The 25,243-nt window shown below is 36.1% G+C and overlaps 1 protein-coding gene and 1 long non-coding RNA gene across 2 annotated transcripts; one reads left to right on the top strand and one right to left on the bottom strand.

Moving 5' to 3' along the window:
• The first annotated feature begins 879 nt into the window (after nucleotides 1–879).
• Nucleotides 880–25,243, top strand: LOC119071413. The gene is made up of 3 exons (XR_005086645.1): nucleotides 880–1,027; nucleotides 13,961–13,966; nucleotides 25,231–25,243. It is a non-coding gene; the product is annotated as an uncharacterized LOC119071413 (long non-coding RNA).
• On the bottom strand, nucleotides 17,107–21,012 carry LOC119071389 (endoplasmic reticulum chaperone BiP). Its single transcript, XM_037176270.1, has 3 exons — nucleotides 20,801–21,012; nucleotides 19,497–19,634; nucleotides 17,107–19,392 (listed from the first exon to the last, which is right to left on the bottom strand). The coding sequence occupies exons 2-3, from the start codon at nucleotides 19,619–19,621 to the stop codon at nucleotides 17,547–17,549; spliced, it is 1,971 nt and encodes a 656-aa protein (XP_037032165.1). The 5' UTR covers nucleotides 19,622–19,634; nucleotides 20,801–21,012; the 3' UTR covers nucleotides 17,107–17,546.

The following is a 25,243-nucleotide window of genomic DNA, read 5'->3' as shown; positions in this document are numbered from 1 at the left end:
AAATTTCAATTTGTGTTTTACATACATAATATAACTGAAAGCTTAAAGAAAAAAGTGATTTTTTCTTTTCTTTTTCCTTTTCATATTTTCTGCTTGATTATAATTTATATCATATCATTTCTGATGTTGGCTATTGTACTCTGTGAGATGAAATATTGATGCGAAACTTCGTTTATTCGTGTTGTTCTTAGACTCGTACGAAGTGTTACAGGTTTACTATCACATTTGAAACACGTTCGACATGGGTCAGAAATCTTGCAAGTGTTCTCCGAAATTTTTTTAGCTTTCTCAATTACACATTACCCTAACTTTACGTGAGAGTGGATTGGTGAGCTATGATATGAATCGGTCGGTAGGGAAAGTAAACGGTCGAGAAGAAAAGTAACGGCTGGGAAGGAATGCACCAACACACTCTCACTATTACAGAAAAAAATCTTTCAAAATACCCCAATACACACTCGATTGGGATATGTTGAAATATACTATTTCATGCCTTAAATTACGGAATTTTCCTCGAAATTTAGGCCCAAGGCATGAAACATTGTATACGCATCTGTTGTGGACGGCTTATTTTGGGTACTTTCGCTTGTCGCTCTCACTTCGTTCGGGCTACAACCCGCGAAATTGCCTAAAATATACCGCCCACAACAGATACGTAAAACCCTATTTCTATTCCCAAACTGTCATTTTTGTTTTGGTCTTGTAAAATTGTATTCGTTTCGTGGAGAAAAACGGTTAATTACATCTCACACATATGGAAAACATTGTCGCTTCGCTCTGGCCGCAAATTTTCGCTCTTCTTGAAATTTCCGATTTTCTTCCCTCGGTAAACAAATACCTATTTACATGCTACATGTGCCGAAAACCTTACTTATGTTTCAATGAGAAGCCCTCAGCATGTAAAATCCATTACATAACTGTGGATAGAAAGATAAAAAGTCTCGTTTTAGTTTATTTATTGACCTCGGCTATGCCTCGGATCAACAAAATTCACACTTAAACTCTACTTCTCATCCATATTTACTCTGTTTGGATAGATTTAAAGGAAGCCTATGTTTGAATGTGAGGGAAGGTTCAACGGTTTTCCCAAATATCTGCGGAACGCGGCCAAAATCAATTATAAATAAATCAGAGAGGAAATTTGTAAAAATCTGGAGTCTAAATTAGAGTTCGCATTCTGAGTCGAGTAAATTTGTATTTTTTTTGCACTAACAAAATGGCTGACAGCAGCCATATTGGATTTTAGTAAAAATGAAATATCTCGATGAAAATGATACCGAGTGTATTTCTGTCAAGAGGTAAGCGACATATAAATAATTAGATGTGTTTGAGGTGTTTGGTGTAACTGTGTACGAGTATATTGTGTGCATACGTAAGACACTATTCGTACGAGTCCCTTCTTATGTTTTTTTTCCTCGTTCCTTCTGTAGTTGATCGTTGAACCTTTTACACACAATATCTAGGACAACATTTTTTTGATTTCTGTACACGTGTGTGTCTTGTGTGTACATTTCTTTTCTGCGAATACTCTGTCTACATTTGCGATATAATCTATTCGAAAATTTGTTTTCACTCAGGGGTTGGTATGGACATAAATCCCCCAAAAAAAAAAATTGTATTTTTCTTATTTATGTGAGGTTTTAGGTCAACCAACATCTGACTCTGACATCTAGACACCAGACAGTTTCTATGCTAAAAATTCAAATCTTTTTAAGTCGATGAAAATTGATGGAAAGAGGTTATCGTACTCCAGCTCCATATTTATTGCAGAAAAGCTGTCTACAGATGCTATAGCTTCTACTAGTTGTTTTCTACGTCAGGGTGTGATCTAAATTATATGACCCAATTTCTTATACAAAACACGACGCAATGATATTTTCAACTTTACAACCACTATTACGGATTGTTTGTGGCAGGTTAAATAATTGGACGATGGATGAACGATTCCAAATTAATTACGTCCACAAAACAACACATCAAGAGTTGTATCCCGATATATTTACGTAAACATTCGGTAATGTGTCGCAAACTTATTGAACGATAATATAAAACAAAAGCACCCGGTAATCGAGACTGTTGAAATTCGAAAAATAGATTTCCACTTGAAAACAGGATAAAAAGACGATAAAAGGAACACCCCACTCCCAGTATGAATGGCGCATTTGAGACGCGACTTTATGTATAATATGAATTTCGGGTAAAATACCAGCGGCATTTACTTAACGTTGAAGTTAGGCGAAAAAGTTTCGGAATAAATAAAGTAATCCGGTGAATAACGGGTTTATGGAAAATACCATGCACAATTTCGACGAAGCATTATTCAGTCGGAATAACTGAAATGAGCGAAATTTAAGGGAAAATATTTACGTACGCATAAAAGTTTTGAGGTATTATAAGCCACGGATAGAAGTTCTTTATATCGCTGAAAGGAGCTTTACATTTCGAAAACGAATTTATGTCAGTAAAAATGTGGATTTGAAACAATTGGAACTAATGGAAAGTGGGACATTTCCAGACATCATAATAAAAATGTTTATCCATATCCAAGATTGAAGTTTTTTTTTCAATAGCTTCATTCGCCAGTTATCCAATTCAAACCTGTCACAAACGGCTATTCGTCCGTTATCGATAACGACGACGAAAATAATGACAAGCTCTGGGTACAATGGTCCTTTATATAGTAAAATGCATGTTAAAAAAGGGAAGTACAAGATTTGAAATCAACAGATTAAAATTACTTTGATCGATGGATGTAATAGACCCGATAATAATACTGGTCATATGCTTGAAGCCTGTAACCGGTTAAAATGAAATTTTGAACCAGCAAGATGGCTAACACCAACCGAAATACAATTTATTGTCTAACATAGTCAACTGTCCAATGGTTCAATATTTGAACTAACCATTTTAACCTAATCTTCTGTACTTACTCTGTATTATTCACCACAAAGTTCTTATTTGTCTACACAACCCCACACATACATACCGTCTCCAATTGCCTTCAATATCCGCTTACACAGTACGAACGTCGCTTTACGTTTCAACTCCCTTACCATATCTGAATCATTCAAATGAATATTTCATGGTTGAGAGTAGAATTGCAGAGAAGAAAAAAAAACATTTTTATTTTATCATACATCAAGCATTTTATATGGAAAATGATCGAGACTGGCACTTTTATACATATAGGCTAAATCGAATCCTTGCGCCGAACCACTGAAACAGTTTTCCAGGTCATATAAAAACATACTTTTTTCGGGCGCAAAAAAAAATATCTGGAACCAATACAATATAGTGTCGGTATATAGAGGTGGATATAATCATCTATATATCTCGTATAGATACCCGTTGTGTGAAAGCACATTTTCAAGTTCTCACAGACTATACTAAGCAACTCAATGAAATATGTGTACATACCTAATATTCCGAATTTTATTTTCCGTTTTCCTTGCATATTACAACATCGCACCAAACGAATTTGATATTTGAAAGGAGTGAAAATATACAGCTGGTCGGGTTGCCTTTGCATATACAGAGAGGCCAGTACGAGATGAAATATTTTTCTGTTGACTGAATGAACACTTTATAGATAATAAGAGGATGGTACTCACGACTGAGGTACAATAGTATTGGCAATCAAATTTGTGTCTAAGTTTGCGTCAGATGTTTTATCAGTTGGGCCACTCATGCTTACACAATTTTACTGCTACCACGCGGATACGTGTAATTATGAAAGCCGTATTCACGGACAGCGATTTCTGGCCAGCTAATTTTTAACTAATCGGTGAGTCATACGGCGAAATGAGAAGAACTACATACAAATTTAAACTGGACTAGTCGGGTTACTCTCACGGTTTTCAACTTATAAATTTATCTTATCTCGGGGTCAGCTGTCAAAAATTCATGAATGAAAAATAAAATTGAGAATCGAACTCTGTTTACAAACAAAACAAATTTGTATGCGATCAACGCACTGAAAGAACAGAATTTAAATAAGAGGCCTCCACGACGCAGTAGTCCAAAATTCACATATAAATTCAGTTTTTTATGTTGGTATAAGCCATTGCGTTACAGAAGTTATAGGCGAGACCAGTAGCAATAAACTAGACAGAAATCGTACCAGTTTCCCAGTTGCAATAAACTAATCGTTTTCCTTAACCGCCCTATTCATTCATGAATTTTTGAAAACTGACCCAAAGTTCAGTTAAACTTAACTGATCTTCGCTCTCCGTGAACACTCTGGTATACTGTGTTAACGTAGAGACATTTCGGCTCAGTTAAACCTAACTGGCCTAAAGGGCAATGTCAAAATGAGAGAAGATAAACAAAATTCAAACTTTGAATTTCCTTTCATTTTCATGCAGGGCAATGTCAAATAGAGTTTTGTACTTCGGCATAGCGCTGCTTCTCGCATAACGCCAGTTATGGTATGTCACACATCAAAAATCTTCTAAAATTTCGTACATGAATGCTTGTACACGTAAAATAAAAAAAATCTTGTCTAAACGAAAGAGATGCAAACCTATTCTGGGCAGTTCTATGATTTAGACTTCCGAAACATGTGTTTATTGTTTTGCTTAGACTGGATTAGTAAACTTAACTGGTTTTATAATCATCGCAATAAATTTTCAAATTTTCAGAAAATCGAGTCATTTTATTTACTGACATGCTTTCAAAGCTAGTTACAATTATGTGGTCTTTCTTGCAAAAGGTAACCGCAAAATATGCTCCGCTGTGCTGCTCGTACAATGCACAGGTCTAAAATGCACATAAATATCGCGGGAAGTATATCTTTTGAATTTTATTAAACGTGCATGCATTGCAAATATGAATATTTTTCGTGGCTTTCAATTTTATGCAATTTTGTACATGATTTTTGCATTTATAACCGAATGCATTTAGCATTTTATGTTTCGTCTTTATTTGAATGCTTTATGGTAAGTTTGTTATTATTTTCAAAGTAAATTATCAAATGTTTGTAGTAGTTGAAAAGGGTGGTTTTGTTGGCGGGATTACTTGTTTGTTTTGTTTTGTAAAATTATTTTAGATATGATTTGGAGCAGGATGTTTTTATAAAATAACACGAGCTTTCAACGTTTTCAGTTTTAACATAATTTTGCTTTCAAAATCAGGGAATCGGAAACGGCATGAAGTTAGTTTTTCAAATAGAATTTAATTATTATTTATGAGGACTAAAAAAAATAATTGTGGATTCGAATGATGGCACTGTAAAATCGAGAAGACGATTTTAAAGGAGCATGTCAACAAATTTTTATTTTTATGAATGGGTTGTGATTTTCGCCATCTTGTTTTTGGCAAAAATTGCATGTATGTAGAAAGACTAACAGATGACGCTAGGAGTAACTCTATGATAAATTTGAATATTTGTATGGAGGATGTGAGATTTTTCTGAATCTAAAAGTTTTGGAGTGCGGAAATCAAAGTTTTTGATTTTTCTTGTTAAAATTAAAATGTTTTCTGTCGTATAAAAATAGTTCCGCATGAAATTTCAAGAAAAAATAATTATTCACTGGAACTATTTTTAAACGATGCAGAACGTTTTATTTATAACGAGAAAAATCAAAAACCTCCATTTCCGTACTCCAAAATTTTTAAATTCAGAAAAATCTTACATCCTCCATACAAATATTCAAATTTATCATAGAGTTACTCGCAACGCCATCTGATTTCCCCTGATTTCCCCTCTCGTTGAACGAAACTATATCACAACCCATTCAATTTGTGTGCTTTCAGTTGACATCAGTAAAAATGAGACATGAATTTGTTTCAGCTGGTCCACTGATACAAACGAAACACGCACGAAGAACAGTGATACAACCATATGAAGACGTATGAGCTGGAGCAGTATGAGTGTACCAGCTGAAAAACGGCTGAAGCAAATTCAAGTCTAAATTTTACTGACGTTGACTGTGCATACACATCAAATGAAATTGTAAATTCATTTTCTTACATTTAATCTTGCTCTCAAGTCGTATCTGAGTGGATGTTTTGCATACGTCTTTGTGAACATGGAAAAAAATTCTTTCATATTTTAGTCGACATTTTATCAGCTGAGATGTTTATCATTAAATGTGTTTATTCAAGAAACACAGAAAGGTCTTTTTGTGTCCTCTCCGACTAATGTAGAAGCAACAGATCCGCGATTTTTTTTTTAAATAAGTTTTCGCATCCGGTGGATAACTTATATAATGTTGAGACTAGTGCAAACTACAATTTGCTGTTTCGAGATAATCACAGTGTCTAGTCAATCTACTATTCATGAGCATTACAACAATTGGATACAAGTCAATACTTCCTTAGAAAAAGGAAAACGTAGGTGTAAACGCTATGATTGTGCCTTGTAGATAATGAGATATGCGAGTTGAGCCAGCTGTGTATAAATATATCAAACGAAGCGTACGTACATTATTTGCACCGAGATAAAATAATGGAGATTTAAAACCAAATGCAAAAATCTAAATTGAATTGAAAATCGATATCGAACGTCCCTTCTCTCGTGTATTGAATGCTGCAATAAACAATCTTTAAGTCTCAACTTCGTAGATTGAAAACCTTGGTAAACCCATAATGGCTCAAGAAAACTCATTAAAGTAATTTCGTTTTCGATATAAATTCTCGTATACAGTTTTCACATATAAAGCTCCATTCATTCTTCTGTGGAAGAAATAGGTTTCGCTTGGAAAGGTACTCGTGCTGCACATGTATATACACACTAACATATTGAGTGGATTCGACAGGATATTAAAGTACATTAAATTAGACAGAATAATATTGTCACGAAAAATGTTAATAGATTTATACTGTTCTTGCCAAGACTGGTCTGAAGATGAGGAGGAAATTTTAGAATTGGTTGACGCTGAAAAAATTAAACATTTACCAATTTAGTATGAATTTCCACAACTGTTGTGTAAGATCGTTGCTAACGGTAGTGTAGTAATGGAATTTCATTTTCTCGTGTTGCTCTCGCTTCGCTCTGGCCACCTCGACAACACTATCGCAATAAAATTTCCAACTTTTTTCCTCGCGAACTCACACGTGTTTTAAGCACCTCGGTTTTAAAACGGTTATTTTGACTTGGTTTGTTGCATACCTCGCCTTCGGCTCGGATATGCAAACTCTACCCTTGTCAAAATAACAGTTTTCAAACCTTAGCGCTTAAACACACACTTGGGAGTTCCCCTCGTATCAATGTAACATACTATTTGCGTGCCAGCCTATGGATCATTCTTGCTGTGTTCTACGTTTTTGTTCATGGTTTAATGAAACTCCTCAGTAAATTCAAATCAATTTTATACTAAAGCTCCTATCGAAACGAAACTACTAAAATTAGTCGATGTGTGAGTAATATTTCAACCCCAGAGGTTGAAGGATGTGCTACAAGAGGATGTGTCTATTCGACCTAATTTTCAGTATAACGAATGTCCCAAACACATTTACAAACGGCTCACAAATTGATTGCATTGATCGTCAACATACGTCCAGTATGTATGAAATGGCTGGCAGACAGCTTCATTTTTGCCTTACTTCGGAGATGTATTCCAACATCTGACATGTATATCGTCAAAGGCTCTATACCTAGAACCATTGATATCGTACATGTTCGATGTATGAACATAAGAGTGACACGAATAGTCATGAGCAGTATGTATGATTAAACGACGGACATGTACGATATACTGTCAGACGTTGGAACATATACGACGACGTAAGGAAGAAATGAAACTGTCTGCCAGCCATTTCATACATACTGGAAGTATGTTGAAGAAATTTTTTTATCAGTGATGGCATCAGGGATGGCATCGTTATTCTTCAGAACTTAACGGATGTTCGAAAATTATTTAAAACTTCCAATGTAGCCACAGAAAAAATGTGTTTCACTTTTTGTTTCTTTTTGTGGTCAGTCCGGATAAATATGACTTCCAAGCCATGCCATGAAGTATCTAAATACTATCTTAGAAAAGTTAGTGAGGTCACGCCTAAATGTATGGACACAAATTCATCGCATTTGGGATAAGCTTTCAATTAGACGATTCAGTGGCCGAAATATACCTGAATTATGAAGTGCGATATACCCAGGACGTACCAGAATTTGGTGAAAATTTAAAATTTCCGACTCTAATGTATGGAGCAGTAGCTAGTGACGTAGTACATTGAATCCGACTAAAATTCGACTTTCGAAAAACTGAAGAGATAGAGTGACCAAAGCGAAATTACAAATGTGCGAAATTCATAATCATGGCGGTACATTCAAACGTGCATATGGCTGTATTACAGTGGACGTCAATGAAATTTGAACATGCATTTTGCTGCAGCTGTTTTCCAGCTTACGACATCAATTCTCTTTCCTCTATTCTACTCCATTCTATATACCGATAGAGTGCGCTTCACTATTTCATTGAAAGATGTCGCTGCAACAAAGCCAATGTCAACACAAAAATGATTAATTTTTTACTCGACGGATTTTAGTAAAAAAAGCCGTCGTATAGCATATGACCTTATAAACACTTATAAGCAGTTCTGTTGGTATCAGCGGATTTTCTAGGAAAATGTTCAGTGATTCCACGGAAAATTTAATGTGAAAAAGTCGAAAAGTGAGCATAAGTCACGAAAATAGTTGCTAGAAATAGTTGATTTTCTGATCTAAAAGTAGGTGAAAAAGTGAGTTTTCGGGAAATTTGTACCCTGTTTTTACGCGAAGCCAAAGTTATTCCGCAAGTAAGTTTCTAAAAATTTAAATTCGTCAAACTCAACTAGAACTTTGTTGCGTCACATCAGCACGTTTCGAATCATCATGAATTGCTTATAGTCTGGGTTATATGTCAATCCGCGCGCTAGGCGTTTACCGAGTTTTTCAGTTCTACCATTCGATTGGGCTTGAAAAATTATAAAACATATGTCTTTTTCAAAAATAGTCATTTTTCATAAAAAAAAATTCGCGCGGACCGGTTTTTTTTTTAACATAAGAGCCCAGACTATTATGAGAAAATGGTTGTAAATTCAGAAAGAATCCAGGTTTCGACATGTTGTCGTAAAATTAGATGTGGAGGACATTGAGGACATCCGTTACCTCCATCTTACGTGTTACATTTCCTATGACTCAGTCAGGAAGGCTTGAGAAAAATTTATAACGTTCAAGAGAAATCGGCACATAAAATTGGCTGAAAAGGAGAACCTCATTTTTTGTGCCGATTTCTGTTGACATTATGGACCCGATATGCATAAAAAATAAACATTTCTGTTGGAAATTGATAGAACAATTACGGCGCTACAGAACTTTAATGGAGGTTGCGTGTGAGAAGCTTTGGTGTAATTTTTATGGTCAATCAAACAGACTTTCATCCTCCCTCATCAGGATTTCAATAAACTAACTATTTTCGAGCTCAACATTAAACTCTTGTTCTTGTGTCTGCTGTTTTCATTTGACATTTGTTTCATTGAGACTTAATCCATACCTGATCTGAAACCTGGAGAGTTACCAGGAAAATTTGTATGAAAGTTGCAGGTTACCTGTAACTCACCTGACAGCTTTGAAGCTCTGATCAGATCCCTCCACCATAATAAGCGTGCGTTCTGTTTGAATGACTCAAGCAATGGTGGAATCAAAAAGTAGATTGGAGTCGACGCAAAGTTTCTGCGTACACTAACTCCACAGGTAAGATTTCTAAATGATAATGTACAAGACTAGAAAAAAAGGAGAGTTTCGAGCGAAATTTCACAAATCTAACATGGTTTCCAACCTGTTTTAAGTGGTTACGAAAAAAGTGAGTGAACGGACTGAAAATAGTTGAAAAACGTGAGAAATCGAGCAAATGCTCGCTTTTTCACATGTTGAAATTAGTTGTAAAAAGTGAGAAAAGTGAGTGCGTGGAATCCCTGAATGTTGTTAAATTCGGGAAAATGCAGGAGATTTTGTGAAAATACAGGAAAAATAGTCCCTGCTTATTTATCAAAGGTTGCAACGTCTCAATATCCCCTACCACATTTAAATGTTTATAAAAAAGAGTGAGCTTAACAATAGTCTCGACTTTTTTATATTGATTAAATAGACGAAAAGCGAAGAGGTTATTGCAGTAAAATGTTTATTATAAGCAAAATTTAATACTTTTTTTATGGAACCTAATAAAAATTCTTCACATTGTAGTCTTTCTATTTAATTAATATCGATAGGGTGTATCGCATTATAAAGGCACCCAGTCGAAATGCTTTCGGACAACATAATAAAATACTTAATTTCCAAATAAAGTCTTTATTCCACACTCATTTTACTCGTACAACATAATATAGTTACCTTCTGGTGAAGCTAAATTTTTTATTTCTTACCATAAAAGCACCATTCAAAAGCTCTTAACAATTCTACTTCGCACTTTATGCTATTCATTTCAGTTTCACAATGTTTACAGCTCTCATCAGGCATTAATTTAAACAAAACTCAATGTAACCAAAAAAGGAGGACACTTGAAAATTTAACACTTTTTGGCTTTGGAAATTACTTTTATTTAAATATTTGCATAGCTCAGAAAATGAGAACCGCACAACATGACAATGAAATGGGTTTGCTTCCATGACGGTTGGATGTTTGAGTATTTTTGGGGATATAATATGTTTAGTGGAGGATGATATTACAACACGTAACCACAAAATTGCACAATGACAAAATGACATCATCAGCCCTCTGTCTGTTTATATGGATGTTACATGGTAGATGGTACTCCCACATATATACGATTTTTTGTACGACATAATGGATGAGATGTGCCGTGTTATGAAGTTGAACATTTTGCTTCCTTCGAAACAACGTTTCAACCATTCATGAGCATTGTAATGTGCCAACGAGATAAAAGTCTTGTAAAAGTAAATGAAGAAAAAAAGTTCTGATTTTACTGAATGCTTTGAGGTTGTACTATTTACACTGTAAGGAATTGAGGTAGGAACATTACAATAAAAAAGGATGCCTTTGAACGACCATTGTGTTTGCATTATGTGAAGAAAACTTCAATGTGCAATCTGTTTAGGTGGATGCTATTTGCACCCGGTTGGAAATAGTGTAAGTACTACTGCTGATGCATTCTTGTTGAAGATCATATTTGCAACCAAAACCAAGTGTAAATCATCGCAGTGTTGTAAATTCTATTTGAAACTATTTTTGGGAAAGCTTTTTCTGATATTTTCCTAAATTTTCCCACAGTTTTCCTAATTTTCCCAAAAACTTTTTTTTTGAGAAATATAGGAAAACCTAGGAAAATGTATGAAAATTCAATGAAAAATGGGAAAACATTTTCACAAAAAATAGCAACTGTCAATTACAGATACTGTTTTCCTCCAATCGTACTAACATTACCTTTTGACTCGTTCTATTTCTATACTTCGCTAGTATACAGAGCAGTATAATAGGGGTAAACCATTATGGTTCGTAAATTTCGTGAACTTTTGACGTTTCGCCCATATATTTTATGTCAAAAATCTACAAAATCGCCAAATACTACCGAACTTCACGAACCATAATGGTTTACCCCCAATGGTCTCGACAACGAAGCAAATAGTATCATTGTGTCACAAGGAAAGCCTTTCAGTATCATGAATGACTTCTTAAAAAATTGCTCTGTGGCAGCGACATTTTCTCAGCAGACGTGTCAATTCGTGTCAACCGAGCGTTGCCTATAACCGATGAAACGAACTGTACGTAAAAGATTATCCGAATGACAAATTTTTGGTTGTTTGAAACGTAAATTCCGCATGACTTGAATATATGATTTTCTGATGTTGAAACTTAAAACAACAAAGCGTCCAGTAATTATCAAATAGTTTTGAACTGAACATCGACAAATAAACTCAGTCCCGTTTGTTGCGGTTGACCAACATAACCGAACCGTATCTACCGAACAACATATCCCATTTATTTATGTTAGCAATATTCGGAATAGTAATATTTTGTGAATGTTTCAAGATTCATTTAACTCTCAAATATGAAAGCACCAGCTCGACGAAGAAAAGTTTCAAAACAAACCGAAAACTAAACTTTAAGAGTTCGCTCTGTATACATTCACTCAAAACCATTTCATTATAGACTTCTTCAACAGACAACTTGTAGTTTGGTGGGTATATTACATGGAGAAAAGTTCACTCTTCCATAAATAATTTAATTAAATATTTCCGCCGAACATTGGAAAAGTCAGAAGCACATTTAATTGCTCATTCAACTAGCTAAAACGGCAGTTTGTGTAGTTTTGCTTTCTAGTTCAAACGAGACCCATTTTTTATCACTCCAGTTACACTATGATGCAACTGATATGAATGTGAACCAAAATTCCAAACAAATTGTTAAATATAGCCATTACCGTTGCTCAACAAGGACGTCCACTTGATATAGTTACATTATATCCCGTAAATCCTTTCTGTGGAAATTGTTTGTGACGTCAAATAATTCGTACGTCTTTGACTGATAAACCAAAATGGAAGTAGAGGATAAACTGGATTTTTTTGCTTCATAAGACCAGATTTTATATCTGCATACAACAGAATTTCTCTATGCAGCATTTCCTTCGTCCTTTTACATTCAACGAACAACGGCACTGAAGTACGTACTACTTGTAACCATGGTTGTAAGTTGTTTGTCCTTATCGTTTTTTCGAAACATATTGATGCGAATAAATAGAGTAAATTGTACAAAATACGAAAAACCCAGAATCTTCAACAACAACGAGACAAAGCTTTTATCATTCTTCAATTTTTGTACACAATAAACGGATGGTGTTAACATCTTATTATTATCCCTGCAACGTATAATCGCCTTTTAAACCTTTTTCCATTCTCACTTTTTTCTACTATTATCTATCATTTGTACTTGCGATTGCGTCATAAGCGACACATAACAGTAATAAATTTGTAATCTTTTCATTGTCTATATATGAAGGAGATGTCTTACACAAAATCCCTCTACTTCTTCAACTTTAGCTTCCACCAGGCTATGACGGGTAAAAAGCCATATCTACCATAAATACCTGTAATAAATTTCCATTTTTTCTTTCTTTCGGTTTTTCCTTAGCTTTAAGCTTAATCTGTCTTTTTCGTTGGATGAGAAATAAGACGATTAACAATGACTTTATTGTGATGCTGAAAATAAGACGCCTAGTCGAAAGATAACGGGGACAAGAGGATGATTGAAATGGCATAGATACAATATACAACAACGCAAGTCGTACCTTCCTCTATGTTTTTAATATGGCTATGGCTAGATTGCTCATGCGATTTTCTATTGCCAGGAGTAGTATTTTAATATGTAAAAATTTAATATCGTTCATTTTGAATGGAATTGTTATAATAGTTATTAACATGCTTTTGTTTTCCCTAGGGTCGAAAGTGGCTTATTACACACCTAGGGAGAACAAGAAATTTTATTTGGAATAAAAGTTTAAATGTCTTGTTTTCTTGTGTTGATTGACCTCGGCTTCGCCTCGGATCAACAAAATTCACACTAAAACTCTACCTTTCAACTTGTTATCTCTTGTTATGTAAATAACTATTACATAATAAGGGATAACAAGTTGAAAAGTAGAGTTTTCGTGTGAACTTTCAATAAACACATGAAAACGAGACTTTTAAACTTTTATTCCGAGTCATTACATTTTACATGCTTTTGAAACCTAAACCTAATTCTTGTTTTCCCTAAACTGTGTAATAAGCCACTTTCGACCCTAGGGAAAACAAAAGCATGTAAAATGTAACACTTCATTAGTTTGCTTGTTTGTTCATTGATGGATGTGAGACAAGAAATAGTTATAATTACAAGCTGTATAATAACAATAAGCTCTGTGATAGGTTGTATGCATTTTGAGGTCTCTAGGGTCCTTAGGATGTATACATAACACGGGATAAACAATTGAAGAATAAAGTTTTTTGTGAGTTTTGTTGATGCGAGGCGAAGCCGACACTCCCGATCCAGAGTTATGTAAGGGATTTTTCATGACTTGGGCATTCATCTCAGAATTTTGTATACTTTGTCACTTTGTTCGGGCTACAACTCGCGAAATTGTAAAAATCTACCGTCCACCACAGTAACGTAAATAACTAAATTACATGCTTTTGAAAGCTAGATCGATTTTCTTGTTGTGTTATAAGCCACTTTCGACCCTAAGGAAAACAAAAACATGTACGAGACACGACGGGATAAAAATAGAAAGTCAAGTTTTCGTGTATGTGACGAACAGAACAAAACAGTTCAATTGAACCAATTTTCAAAAACTCACACTGATAACCAAAGACAAAAACTGCCCGATTTTTGAAAATTGTTATTTTGTACAATTCTGATTTTTTTAGGAATGTTTCGGAACCTTTTCCGAATTTTTCGTAATTTTCAGAAAATTTAAGAGAATAAATTGACAAAAAAAAGTCCTGCGTGTTACAGCAGAGACTATTATTTGGAAGTTTTACCCAAGATATTTGTGTTTTACACTTGATGCGTCGAACTTAGTTTTGACCGTGTGGTCTTTGTATTCTACCAATCACCGTACTGAAGTCGGCTTGCCTCATTTGATGAAATGCGTTACTTTCCCTTCAAGACTTACTTGAAGAAAGTAAATGGTACCTATAAACCGTATGTGTCTTGGACAATCCAAAATTTCCTAAACTTAAATTTCTAAAATCAGGAAGTTTTTAAGAATTTTTAAGAATTAAATTCCTGGAATTAAGCCCTGATTTAAGCTACCATTTCCATGTAGTTGCTTCTTAGGTTAATTTTGTATCAGTAAACATACGAGGATATCAAAATCTTCCTGGTTAACTTTACGTTGGCTTTTTGTCAAATGCTTTCTAGGGTAGATAAGTCCAAGGTAGATATAGCGTGGAGGCAATGCTAAACATACCGTTTTTTTAATTGTTCACTAATGTTCACTTGCGTTTCACAAAATTGTTTTCCTCCCATAAAGCCCATAAAACAGCTGGCCGAAGTTTCTATTCCATTTTTTGTTTCTACCTCCCCACTATACCTTGGGTACATCACGAACGTGCGAACGATATACAAGATTATATGAGGGGTATTCCTTGCATTTTTATTTACACTCGATATATGACCGTATATAGAGCATATCGCGCATATCGAGTATATTTGAATATATTGCGCATAAGGCGCATATCTTTGAAAACTCGCCTGAAAAATAAAGCACTTCAAGCAAAAGTGATCATAGTCGACAGCTGCCAAATAGAGTACTATAGACCATTTTCATTGTACGGTACTCGTCAATGTCAAGGCTGTATACTTTGGGGAAGTAGTACTTTACTTCAATTATTTGAGTTCAATTTGCTGGTTTTTACACGCAAATCGTTCGTTCAATGGGTTGTGATTTTCGCCATTTTAAGAAGAAGAAGAATGACGTTTCAGGTCTATCACGCTCAGTAAATACACAATTTGTGAAACTATTTATGTTTCAGGCATGTAGTATACGTTGAATAAATTGGTGTATCGAGTCTATATCTCAATTTCAACAGATCATTGAAGTGAAAAATCAAAAAGAAAATGTTGACATTGGCGCTGGCGATCAGTTTCGACGGTCAAACCATGAACTTTCATCACAACCCATTGATTCGATATTTTTTGACATTTCTGACAACTGGGGATCGTGTCTGACGTTTACAAGGTCATGAAAATTATGTATTTTGTATGAAATGGTTTTTTATGTACAGTGTTTTACAGTTATATGACACATTGTCAAGTTTCAGTAAGTACCGTAATTTGTATAAGAAACAAGTGTCTCTTATGCAAATCATTTGTAACCATTTTTCAGCAAGTAGTTTCTTATGAAAAATTTACGAAAATATGAAAAAATCTGCATAAGAAACTTTTGTCAATTTTGTTCTAAACGAAATTGTAAGTTGTAAGAGAAACTACTTTCCTAAAAATGACCACAAATAATTTGCATGAGAAACTGATTGTATGGAATTTCTATGTATTTCGTACTGAAATTTTCTAGTTGTTTCTTATACAGATTATTTGTGGGAAAAGTTTCTTTTGCAAATTATTTATTGGCATTTTTGATCGAGTAGTTTCTTATGAAATTGAAAATTGCTAAAAAATAAATGGAAATTTACCGTTAAGTGTTTCTTATGCAAATTACGGCGGTCATGCTTGAAGTTCGTTGCTAATATCAACAGAGTAGAATCGTAAGTTTTTTTCAGGTTATACCCAATATTATGTTGTATAAGAAAAATTAGGGGATACCGGCTATTCAATATAATACCCATATGGTTTCAGATGTGATAAAAATCGATTTCTTCCAAATAACTGTAAACATGAATTTTCACTGTCCGTAGAGATCGGTTTTCATATAACGTATATTGAGCAAGGCTGTATACTTTGGGGAGGTCACGCAGACCGCCATTTTATTAGATACGCGGGAACACACCTAGCCTTTAAATGGCCAGAGAAATCTTTGGAAAACGTTAAAGCACTTATGGGGCCCCAGCTCTGGAGGGGTCGACCCAAAATCGCCCATCTTCGAACTAAGCCTCACTATTTCAACTAAAAAATTTTTGAAATCGGATTTGATTTACTCAAGATATCGACGTGACAGACGGACAGACGGACAGAAGGACAGACGGACAGACAAAATTTTTATTGCGGATTCGTTATCTATGAACATAGGCAAACACTTTGCCCTTACCGTCTCCTTCGAATTCCATCAATTACACACGGCATCGTAATCCTATAAGCCCCTTCGTTCTTCGTACGGGGCTAAAAATTTCACCACATCATCAAGACGACGAGAATCATCAGAGTAGGTGAATTTTTGTATGAAATCGGCCATTTTATCATCAACTGTGGTGTGTAACCCGCGTATCTGTATCTGCGTGACCTCCCCAAAGTATGCAGCCTTGATATTGAGGAGGTTATGGATCAAATTTGACAGAACTTCGATAATTCGTATGGCTTTGGAACAAACCTAAAGTCGTCACGTTTAACATACTTTATGAATGATGTCTTAAAGTCAGTTCTAGGGAGATCTCAGATGTATTTGCGGATGTGGGTTTTTACGTTTACAACTCTGTCGTCCCGGATATGTTCCGCTGTGTGGTTGTTGTACGAGAAAAAAAAGATTTTTTTTTTAATTTTTTTCTGTTTTTATTTTCTAAAAAAGACAAATTCTCTTTACACATTTGCATCAGTCTTTTTTTCGAATCAAACACATTCTTAACTACGTACAACCATTCACACCAATCACACTTATACTCTCACTTACGTTAACATAATGTCTATATATCAGTCGAAATGCTTGCATAATATTGGTTTTAGTTAGGTTGATCGAACCTGCCGAGTAAGTGTGTAAGTGTCTTCTTGAACAAACATTTCTGATTTTTTTTTTGTAAACATGAAGGAAACCGAAGAATTGTAAATTTTAATCGAATTTGAAGAAGACTAATTTTGTTTTTTTATCACGGAATGAACGCGGACCTCATCAACATTTCGTTTTCACTAAATTTTTCTCGGAAAAATTGCAAAAATAAATAACTCACTAGAAAGTTCAAATAAATTAAATTTACAACTCGTCCTTGAGATCATCGTCTTCGCCACCAGCTGGTGGTGGTGCGCCTCCTTGCCCTTGGTATAGTTTGGCAATGATTGGTTGCACAACATCTTCCAATTCTTTCTTCTGTGTTTTGAAGTCTTCCGGCTCGGCATTTTGATTCTCTTCCAACCACTTGATTTTCTCATCGATAGCCTCTTCCATTTTAGCTTTTTCCTCATCGGAAACCTTCGATCCGAGTTTCTCCTTGTCGCTGAGTTGATTCTTCAAACTGTACGCATAACTTTCCAATTCATTTCGCGACTCAACGCGTTCCTTCAGTTTCTTATCCTCATCGGCGAATTTCTCCGCATCGCGGATCATACGGTCAATGTCTTCCGGTGTCAAACGGTTCTGGTCGTTGGTGATGACAATTTTCTCTTTGTGTCCGGTGCCCTTATCTTCGGCGGTTACTTGAAGAATACCGTTGGCATCGATTTCGAATGAGACTTCGATCTGTGGAATGCCTCGGGGTGCTGGTGGAATGCCGGTCAAATCGAATTTGCCCAACAAATGGTTGTCTTTGGTCATTGGACGTTCACCTTCGTACACTTGAATGGTAACGGTGTTTTGATTGTCGCTGGCAGTTGAGAAGATTTGAGACTTCTTGGTTGGGATGACAGTGTTTCGTGGAATCAATTTTGTCATTACTCCACCAACAGTCTCGATACCCATAGTGAGTGGATTGACATCGAGCAATACGATGGCATCGGTATCTTGTTCGCCAGACAGTACACCAGCTTGAACAGCAGCACCATAAGCAACAGCTTCATCGGGATTGATACCACGCGATGGTTCTTTGCCGTTGAAGAAATCTTTGACCAATTGTTGCACTTTCGGGATACGCGTACTACCACCAACCAATACGATTTCATCGACGTCCTTCTTGTTCATGTCAGCGTCCTCCAAAACTTTTTGCACCGGTTTGAGTGTCGATCGGAACAGATCCATGTTCAATTCCTCGAACTTTGCACGGGTCAATGTTTCGGAGAAATCTTCACCCTCGAAGAACGATTCAATTTCGATTCTGACTTGATGACTGGCCGACAACGCTCTCTTTGCCTTTTCGACTTCACGACGCAATTTCTGTACGGCACGGTTGTCTTTGCGGATGTCCTTGCCCTTCTTCTTCTTGTACAATTTGATGAAGTGGTCCATAACACGCTGATCGAAATCTTCACCGCCCAAATGTGTGTCACCGTTCGTTGCAACCACCTCGAACACACCGTTGTCAATTGTCAACAGAGACACGTCAAACGTACCGCCTCCCAAATCGAAGACCAACACATTCTTTTCACCGTCTTTCTTATCCAAACCGTAAGCGATGGCCGCGGCGGTAGGTTCGTTGATGATTCTCATGACGTTAAGACCGGCGATGACACCAGCATCCTTAGTTGCTTGACGTTGAGCATCGTTGAAATAAGCCGGAACGGTGACGACGGCATGTGTAACGGTTTTACCCAAATAAGCTTCAGCCGTTTCCTTCATCTTCAGCAGAACCATGGCGGAGATTTCTTCCGGTGCGAAGGCCTTGTTTCCTTGACTGGTCGAAACTTCAACGTGTGGCTTCGAGTTCTTTTCGATGACTTTGAATGGGAACAATTTTGCATCGTGCTGGACGGTAGCATCGTTGAATTCGCGACCAATCAAACGTTTTGCATCGAACACAGTGTTTTCTGGATTCGTTGTCAGCTGATTCTTGGCCGCATCACCGATGAGACGTTCACCTTCGGCTGTGAACGCGACATAGGATGGAGTGATTCGGTTACCCTGATCGTTAGCGATGATTTCGACGCGACCGTTTTTGTACACACCAACACTAAAGAAAGAGAGACAAGCAAAACGTTAGATAAATCAACACCGATTGGCATACAACATCATCATTGAAATGAGGTGCATAATTGTACACTGGTATCCACTTACCATGAATATGTTGTTCCTAAATCGATTCCAATAACCGTGCCCATTTCTTTATCCTTTTCTTTCTTCTCCTCCGCCCATGACACACCAATTACGGCCACAACGGCCAATAGCACGAACAATTTCATCTTGTATTATGATCTGTAACAAAATGTATTTTCCATGAGCATTTGAGCGTGAAGTAGTGCCACATAGGTTGTTTTATCAGCCGTATGGCCAAATCAATATTCAGATAAGGAGACACCGGCTCGATATGATATTAAAAGCGACCTGTCTCCATGGCAACCCTATTTTGTCCGAGATTCAAATGTTACGAATCATACACAGAGATTTAGAGTGGAGACATTCTACTCATTGGACATTGGCTCATCTGGCTTTTAAGTCGTCAAAAAACCAATTATCGAAGGATTTGTTTGGGTGAACCACGATTAAATGAGTAACATGGTCACGTGAGACATCGGCTTAATTCAAAACTTTAAACAAATTAATTCGTGACACAATTAGTACGCACACGTATGTGCAACCGTTACCGTGGTTGACTGAAACCATTAACATCCGAAATAATTGTATGCGTCAACAATATGCTGGTACACACAAGACTGTAACAGTTGATGACCTACAAAAAATCGCGGTGTACGTGTACTGTTTCGTCTGTTTCGTTTGTAATAAAGCCACGTAAGTTCTAAAGCAATTTCGGTTTGCCGGATCTCATTCAAGTGTGGGCTTAAAAATTGAAAAAAGAACTATCGAACGAATACCAGCAAAAGTGGCTGTGCCAGTCAAGCGAAACATGATAATTTGTTGGAAAATGGGGTTTAAACAGATGGTTTGAGCAGACACATCAGTGATATCCGTTAGGTGCTTTGACCTTGCCAATGAAATTATTCCGATAATTCTAACAATGGAAAACTATTTTTAGAATTGTGAACGCGACAATCGTGTTGCGACCGACACTCATATTCTCTACCGTAAGAAATCCTTTCACGTTTCAGTTTAATTTAGAAATTTTTCTCATTCCAAATGGTTTGAGAAAGAGGCGCTGTCCGTCACCATTTTATTTTTTGCTGAGAAATAGAATGTGGTAAAAACCACAAAATTTTCCCGAAAAAATAGTTCCACTTGAATATATCGCTTGGAAGGTAAATTATGTCCCTATTGCACACGCATTCCGACTAAAATTCATTTTACTTTGCGGAAAATTCAACATCGTAAAATCACTGAGACCGGCTGCCATTGCAAAATCGATAGAACGATTTTTTTCCGTTCACACAAAACCGCATACGAATAAAATCCAAAATTTCACTTACACGAATCGATCTAATTAATGATATAGTTGAACGAGGACCGTAATGCTGTCCCTAATTAACTTTATATTCCGAATTGAGATGTATTAATCACCAAATTTCAGTTGTACGTTTCGTTTACCGACTTGTTCAATATATAGTTACTCGTTTACTTCTCTCTGATTAAATGGAAACTGATGTGCAAACCGTCGTCGCTGTGCATATGAAGCGGTCGTTGTCTGACGTGTATTTCATTCATTGGTATACATAGCCGACAACGTGGTTTTATCTGATTGGTGCACGTAGTACACGTCAATGTTTGTCGTGTCGCAAATGTAATAATATCTGAAATTTCAATTGATTGTAGGGCAATGGAATCTTCTGGAATGGTCCAAGACTTTTCGAGATTGGACTAATAATTACTCGCAAATGATCCAAATAAAAATCTGAAATTATTTTCAAACATTGTAGCGATTTTCATAATGCAATGGTTGGGAAATATACGTTTGAATGAGTATATATGTACATGTCGTTATATAGGCGGTGTATGAGAACCATGAGAACGTGCGTATAATAGCGTTATACAGGTTTTTGGTAAACAAAAACAGCTGTCTGAATGAAAAGTTCTACCAACTGGACGATATTGTTCTATATTTTTTTGAATTGGATGGGTTGGATGTGTAGCGTTGTGCTTCAATTTAATGTTAAAGTCGAAATGAATGGAAGATGTTTTAAAGGGCTTATTATGAATTATGATGCAAAAGGTTTCGCTAGCTGTAATCTTGGCTCATTACATTTCGTGAAACTTTGCAAAGACTCAGCTTCATCATTTGTTGTCGACAATGTAATGCTATAACCAAGGTAATTATATGGGCGGAGGTAATACCATATATAACCGAATCAGATGTGCAGTGGCACGAAAGTTCGCTTTAAAATCACAAAATTGCTTAGAAGCCTGGGCCAACATTTTGTGAAACACAAGTAAATCATTTTAACAAAAAAGGTGTCATTAGCATCAAACTGTTGTGCTTGGCCAGGCGTCTGAATGACATTACCTCCACCCATACATTTACCTTGGCTATAACTAACGAAGTAGAAGATTTCGAACCAATCTGTCCACAGCACCGCTCGTAGCATGAACACTGAATTGGCAAGTGTCAAATTTGGAGGCTTTAGCGAGAGGAGCTACCGTCTAGGATTGTTTGTATTGTATGTTTTAACTCATAAAACGAAAACAAGTCATCTTTCTGTACAAAAGATACGCAGTGCGAATATTTTCAATGTTCATGCTAGAAGCAGTGCTGTGATCTGTCCAAAGGAATATCAAATCAGGTTATAAGACCTGATAGGTATCCTTGATTGATATGTTTGTCGTTTGTGAAAGGCTAGATGCTTATTCCCCTCCATGAACTTACCTCCAATTTAAAAAATTCTCTCTCTCTCTCTCTCTCTCTCTCTCTCTCTGCTTACTCAACATTCTCAACATTTACCCCGATATCCTGTATGTCAACATTTCCCCGTATTAGAGCATTTCAATTGGTAGACGGGATGGCTTAGCAGTTATGTACAGAGACTGTATTGAAACACAGCCTGCCGAAATCAGATGCATTTTCCAGTGAATATTTTTTATTTGTGCCTAGAGAAAGGTATACAGTTTTGTGTCATTGTACAGCACAATGCGGGCAATCAGGGAAAATCGTTTTTTGATGCTTTAGGTACGTTTCAGATTCAGAGGAACTTCCAAAATTTCGCCGAAATATTCAAATTTTTACCCATTTTTTCAACTGGTCATATCTCATAGTGGATAAATTTTAGACCCAATCAGAACCCCGAAAGTCCCGAAAGTGCATACAATTATCTTTCTTATGACAGGCTACATGTCCTGTAAGTTTCGTGTACTTGAATGAATTTCCATTAGAAAAGTCTAAGCATCTCTCTAGGATGCCTAACACAACGTGGACACTGTACGATTTTAGGCCTCCTAATTTTGTAAACAATGCGTGTGCGGTTGCTATAGAGAGCTGCCCTAGAAAAGTTCATGTTCATGTTGAGAGGAATTTTGTCTTCTAGGGACTAATAACGCTCTAGGCACAAATTAAAAAATCCACTTGAAAATGGGTCCGATTTCGGAAGGCTGCTTTTCAAAAGAATCCGTCACTAGCCGTCCAACAAAATGATCCGGGTTGATTCCCCTTTTAGGTAACGTTTACTCAATCTTCATGTGTTTTGGTGGAACGATGTACATACTGAATGAATCGTATGATGTAATCCAAGTGAGATGGTATCTAGCATACATTTCAGCACCTGAGTATTTGCATGTATGCATACTTCGAGGCATGAATCGGAGCCGGACGTTTTTTATGCCAGTGCTTCAGACTGAACTTATCATATGGCCGTTAACATTTGTTTTCAGCCAGTGACACAATTTTCTTTTAGTCGGAAAACCATTTTATTTGTCCAATGGATGACTAACCTAATTTGTGAAAATAATATTTCTACTGCCAGCTCAAAAATCATATGTTGATTTAACTTGCATCAACTATCAGATTCCGCGAATTATATGGTTTTTTGGGAAGTTCTGTGAAATTTCCAGATGTTAAATACAAACGAATTCATGTTGCAATCACTGCTAACTAAAATAATTAATTTGTACCAAGCTCTGATAGCTGTATTTTCCAGAAAACGAATTGAAACTTTATATAGGTATTATTTTGTAATTAAGAATTCTATCGAATTTTCTGCATTATATTTCGTCCTGACCAAAACAAAGATAACAATTCCTTTAAATTCCACTGTGATAAAAGAACGCATTCAAATGCTAGTACGAACATAATTTACTGCAAAATTCATTGCTCATAAATTCCAATAAAAAAAATTCTGTCTCAAAGTGCAGAAACTGTAAAACACACATCAAAATTATTTTCAACGAGTCAGCTTCTGGTTATCTGCTGAACATCATCGTTGAGTTTTTAATTTCCATGTTATAAATCTGCAGTTACAAAATGATGAAAAAGTAAACCGAAAAACTTTTTACTCTTAAAATTATTTGGAAAGATTTGAACAAAGATATAAATCCTTTTCGAAAAAACTTTGAGCAGGTAGTACCTGCATCATACCATTAATAAATTGTCTGTTTTGAGACTGTTATTTCGTACACCTAACGGTAATAGTAGATTACATCCTTGTTCAGAACTTTATATTTTGTCTCACTTTCGGCAAAATAAAAAGTTTCACTTGGCAAACAGTTCTTTTACTCACTGCATCCACCGGAAATTTGTTTTCCGTCAATGACAGTACTAGTAGCATCAAAACTGTAGGGGGGTTTTGGAAAAATTCAGAAAAATGTTGGAAAATATGGGAAACGTGTTCTCGAAAATATCATCGGAGAATAAACCAAGGCTGTTGAGGATGTCACGCAAATACAGATATGCGTTGCTTGTGTGGCCTACGGCTCGACCTACAAGCGTCACACATCCAGATAAAATTCTCCAAACCAGTACGTAATCTACGTAATCTACTATACAGGTTAATACTTGCTGCATACGGCAAGCATATTGACCAGTATTATTATCGGGTATATTACTTCCATCGATCAATAGTATTTTATCACATACGCGCAGTGTTCGGATGTCAAAATAACTTAACTAGAAGTTTAATTCAAAAATTACACCTCAGGTCTATGTTGTTGTCTCGTTTTCGCTTATGTGATAAAATAGAGTACACATTTGTCACTATCAGTCTCGGCAAGCCTCGACTTCTCCGTGACAAGTGTGTAATAGTACATTTCGTATCTAGTGCTAAAAGTCTTTTTTAGCATGTGAGAAGTTTCCAGACAGAGCCGAAGGCGAGGTCTGGAATTGAATACGCTAAAAAAGCCTTTACTCCGTGGTACGAATAGTATTTTTCATATTGGATTCGGGTCCTAGGAATGAAAAATCCATTACATAACACATTACATTACATAATTTATCCCGATAAAAGTGAAAAGTCTTGTTTTCGTGTGTTTATTGACCTTGGCTTCGCCTCGGATCAACAAAATTCACACGAAAACTCTACTTTTCATCTTTTTATCCCTAGGCATGTAATATATATATACATACTTGTCACGAAGAAGTCGAGGCTTGCCGAGACTGATAGTGACAAATGTGCACTCTATTTTATCACTTAAGCGAAAAGGAGGCAACAACATTGAACTGAAGTGTAATTTTTGAATTAAACTTCTAGGTAAGTAATTTTGACATCCGAACACCGCGCGTATGTGATAATAGTAGATTATTCACCTCTGTCCACATGTTTATTTAGACACTTAGGGAGTTAAGTTATTGCATGAGCCGAAGGCGAATGTTATAACCTCAAGTGTCTAAATAAACATGTGGACAGAGGTGAATACGCTATTTTATCTACCGGCGGCGAAATAATAGCACTTTTTCACTGCTATTATTTCACCTAGGTAGATAAAATACTATT

Source organism: Bradysia coprophila, chromosome II (genome assembly GCF_014529535.1).
Source record: "Bradysia coprophila strain Holo2 chromosome II, BU_Bcop_v1, whole genome shotgun sequence".
NCBI lineage: Eukaryota > Metazoa > Arthropoda > Insecta > Diptera > Sciaridae > Bradysia > Bradysia coprophila.
The sequence above is the reverse complement of the archived record's forward strand: the minus strand, read 5'-3'. Positions and strand labels throughout refer to the sequence as shown.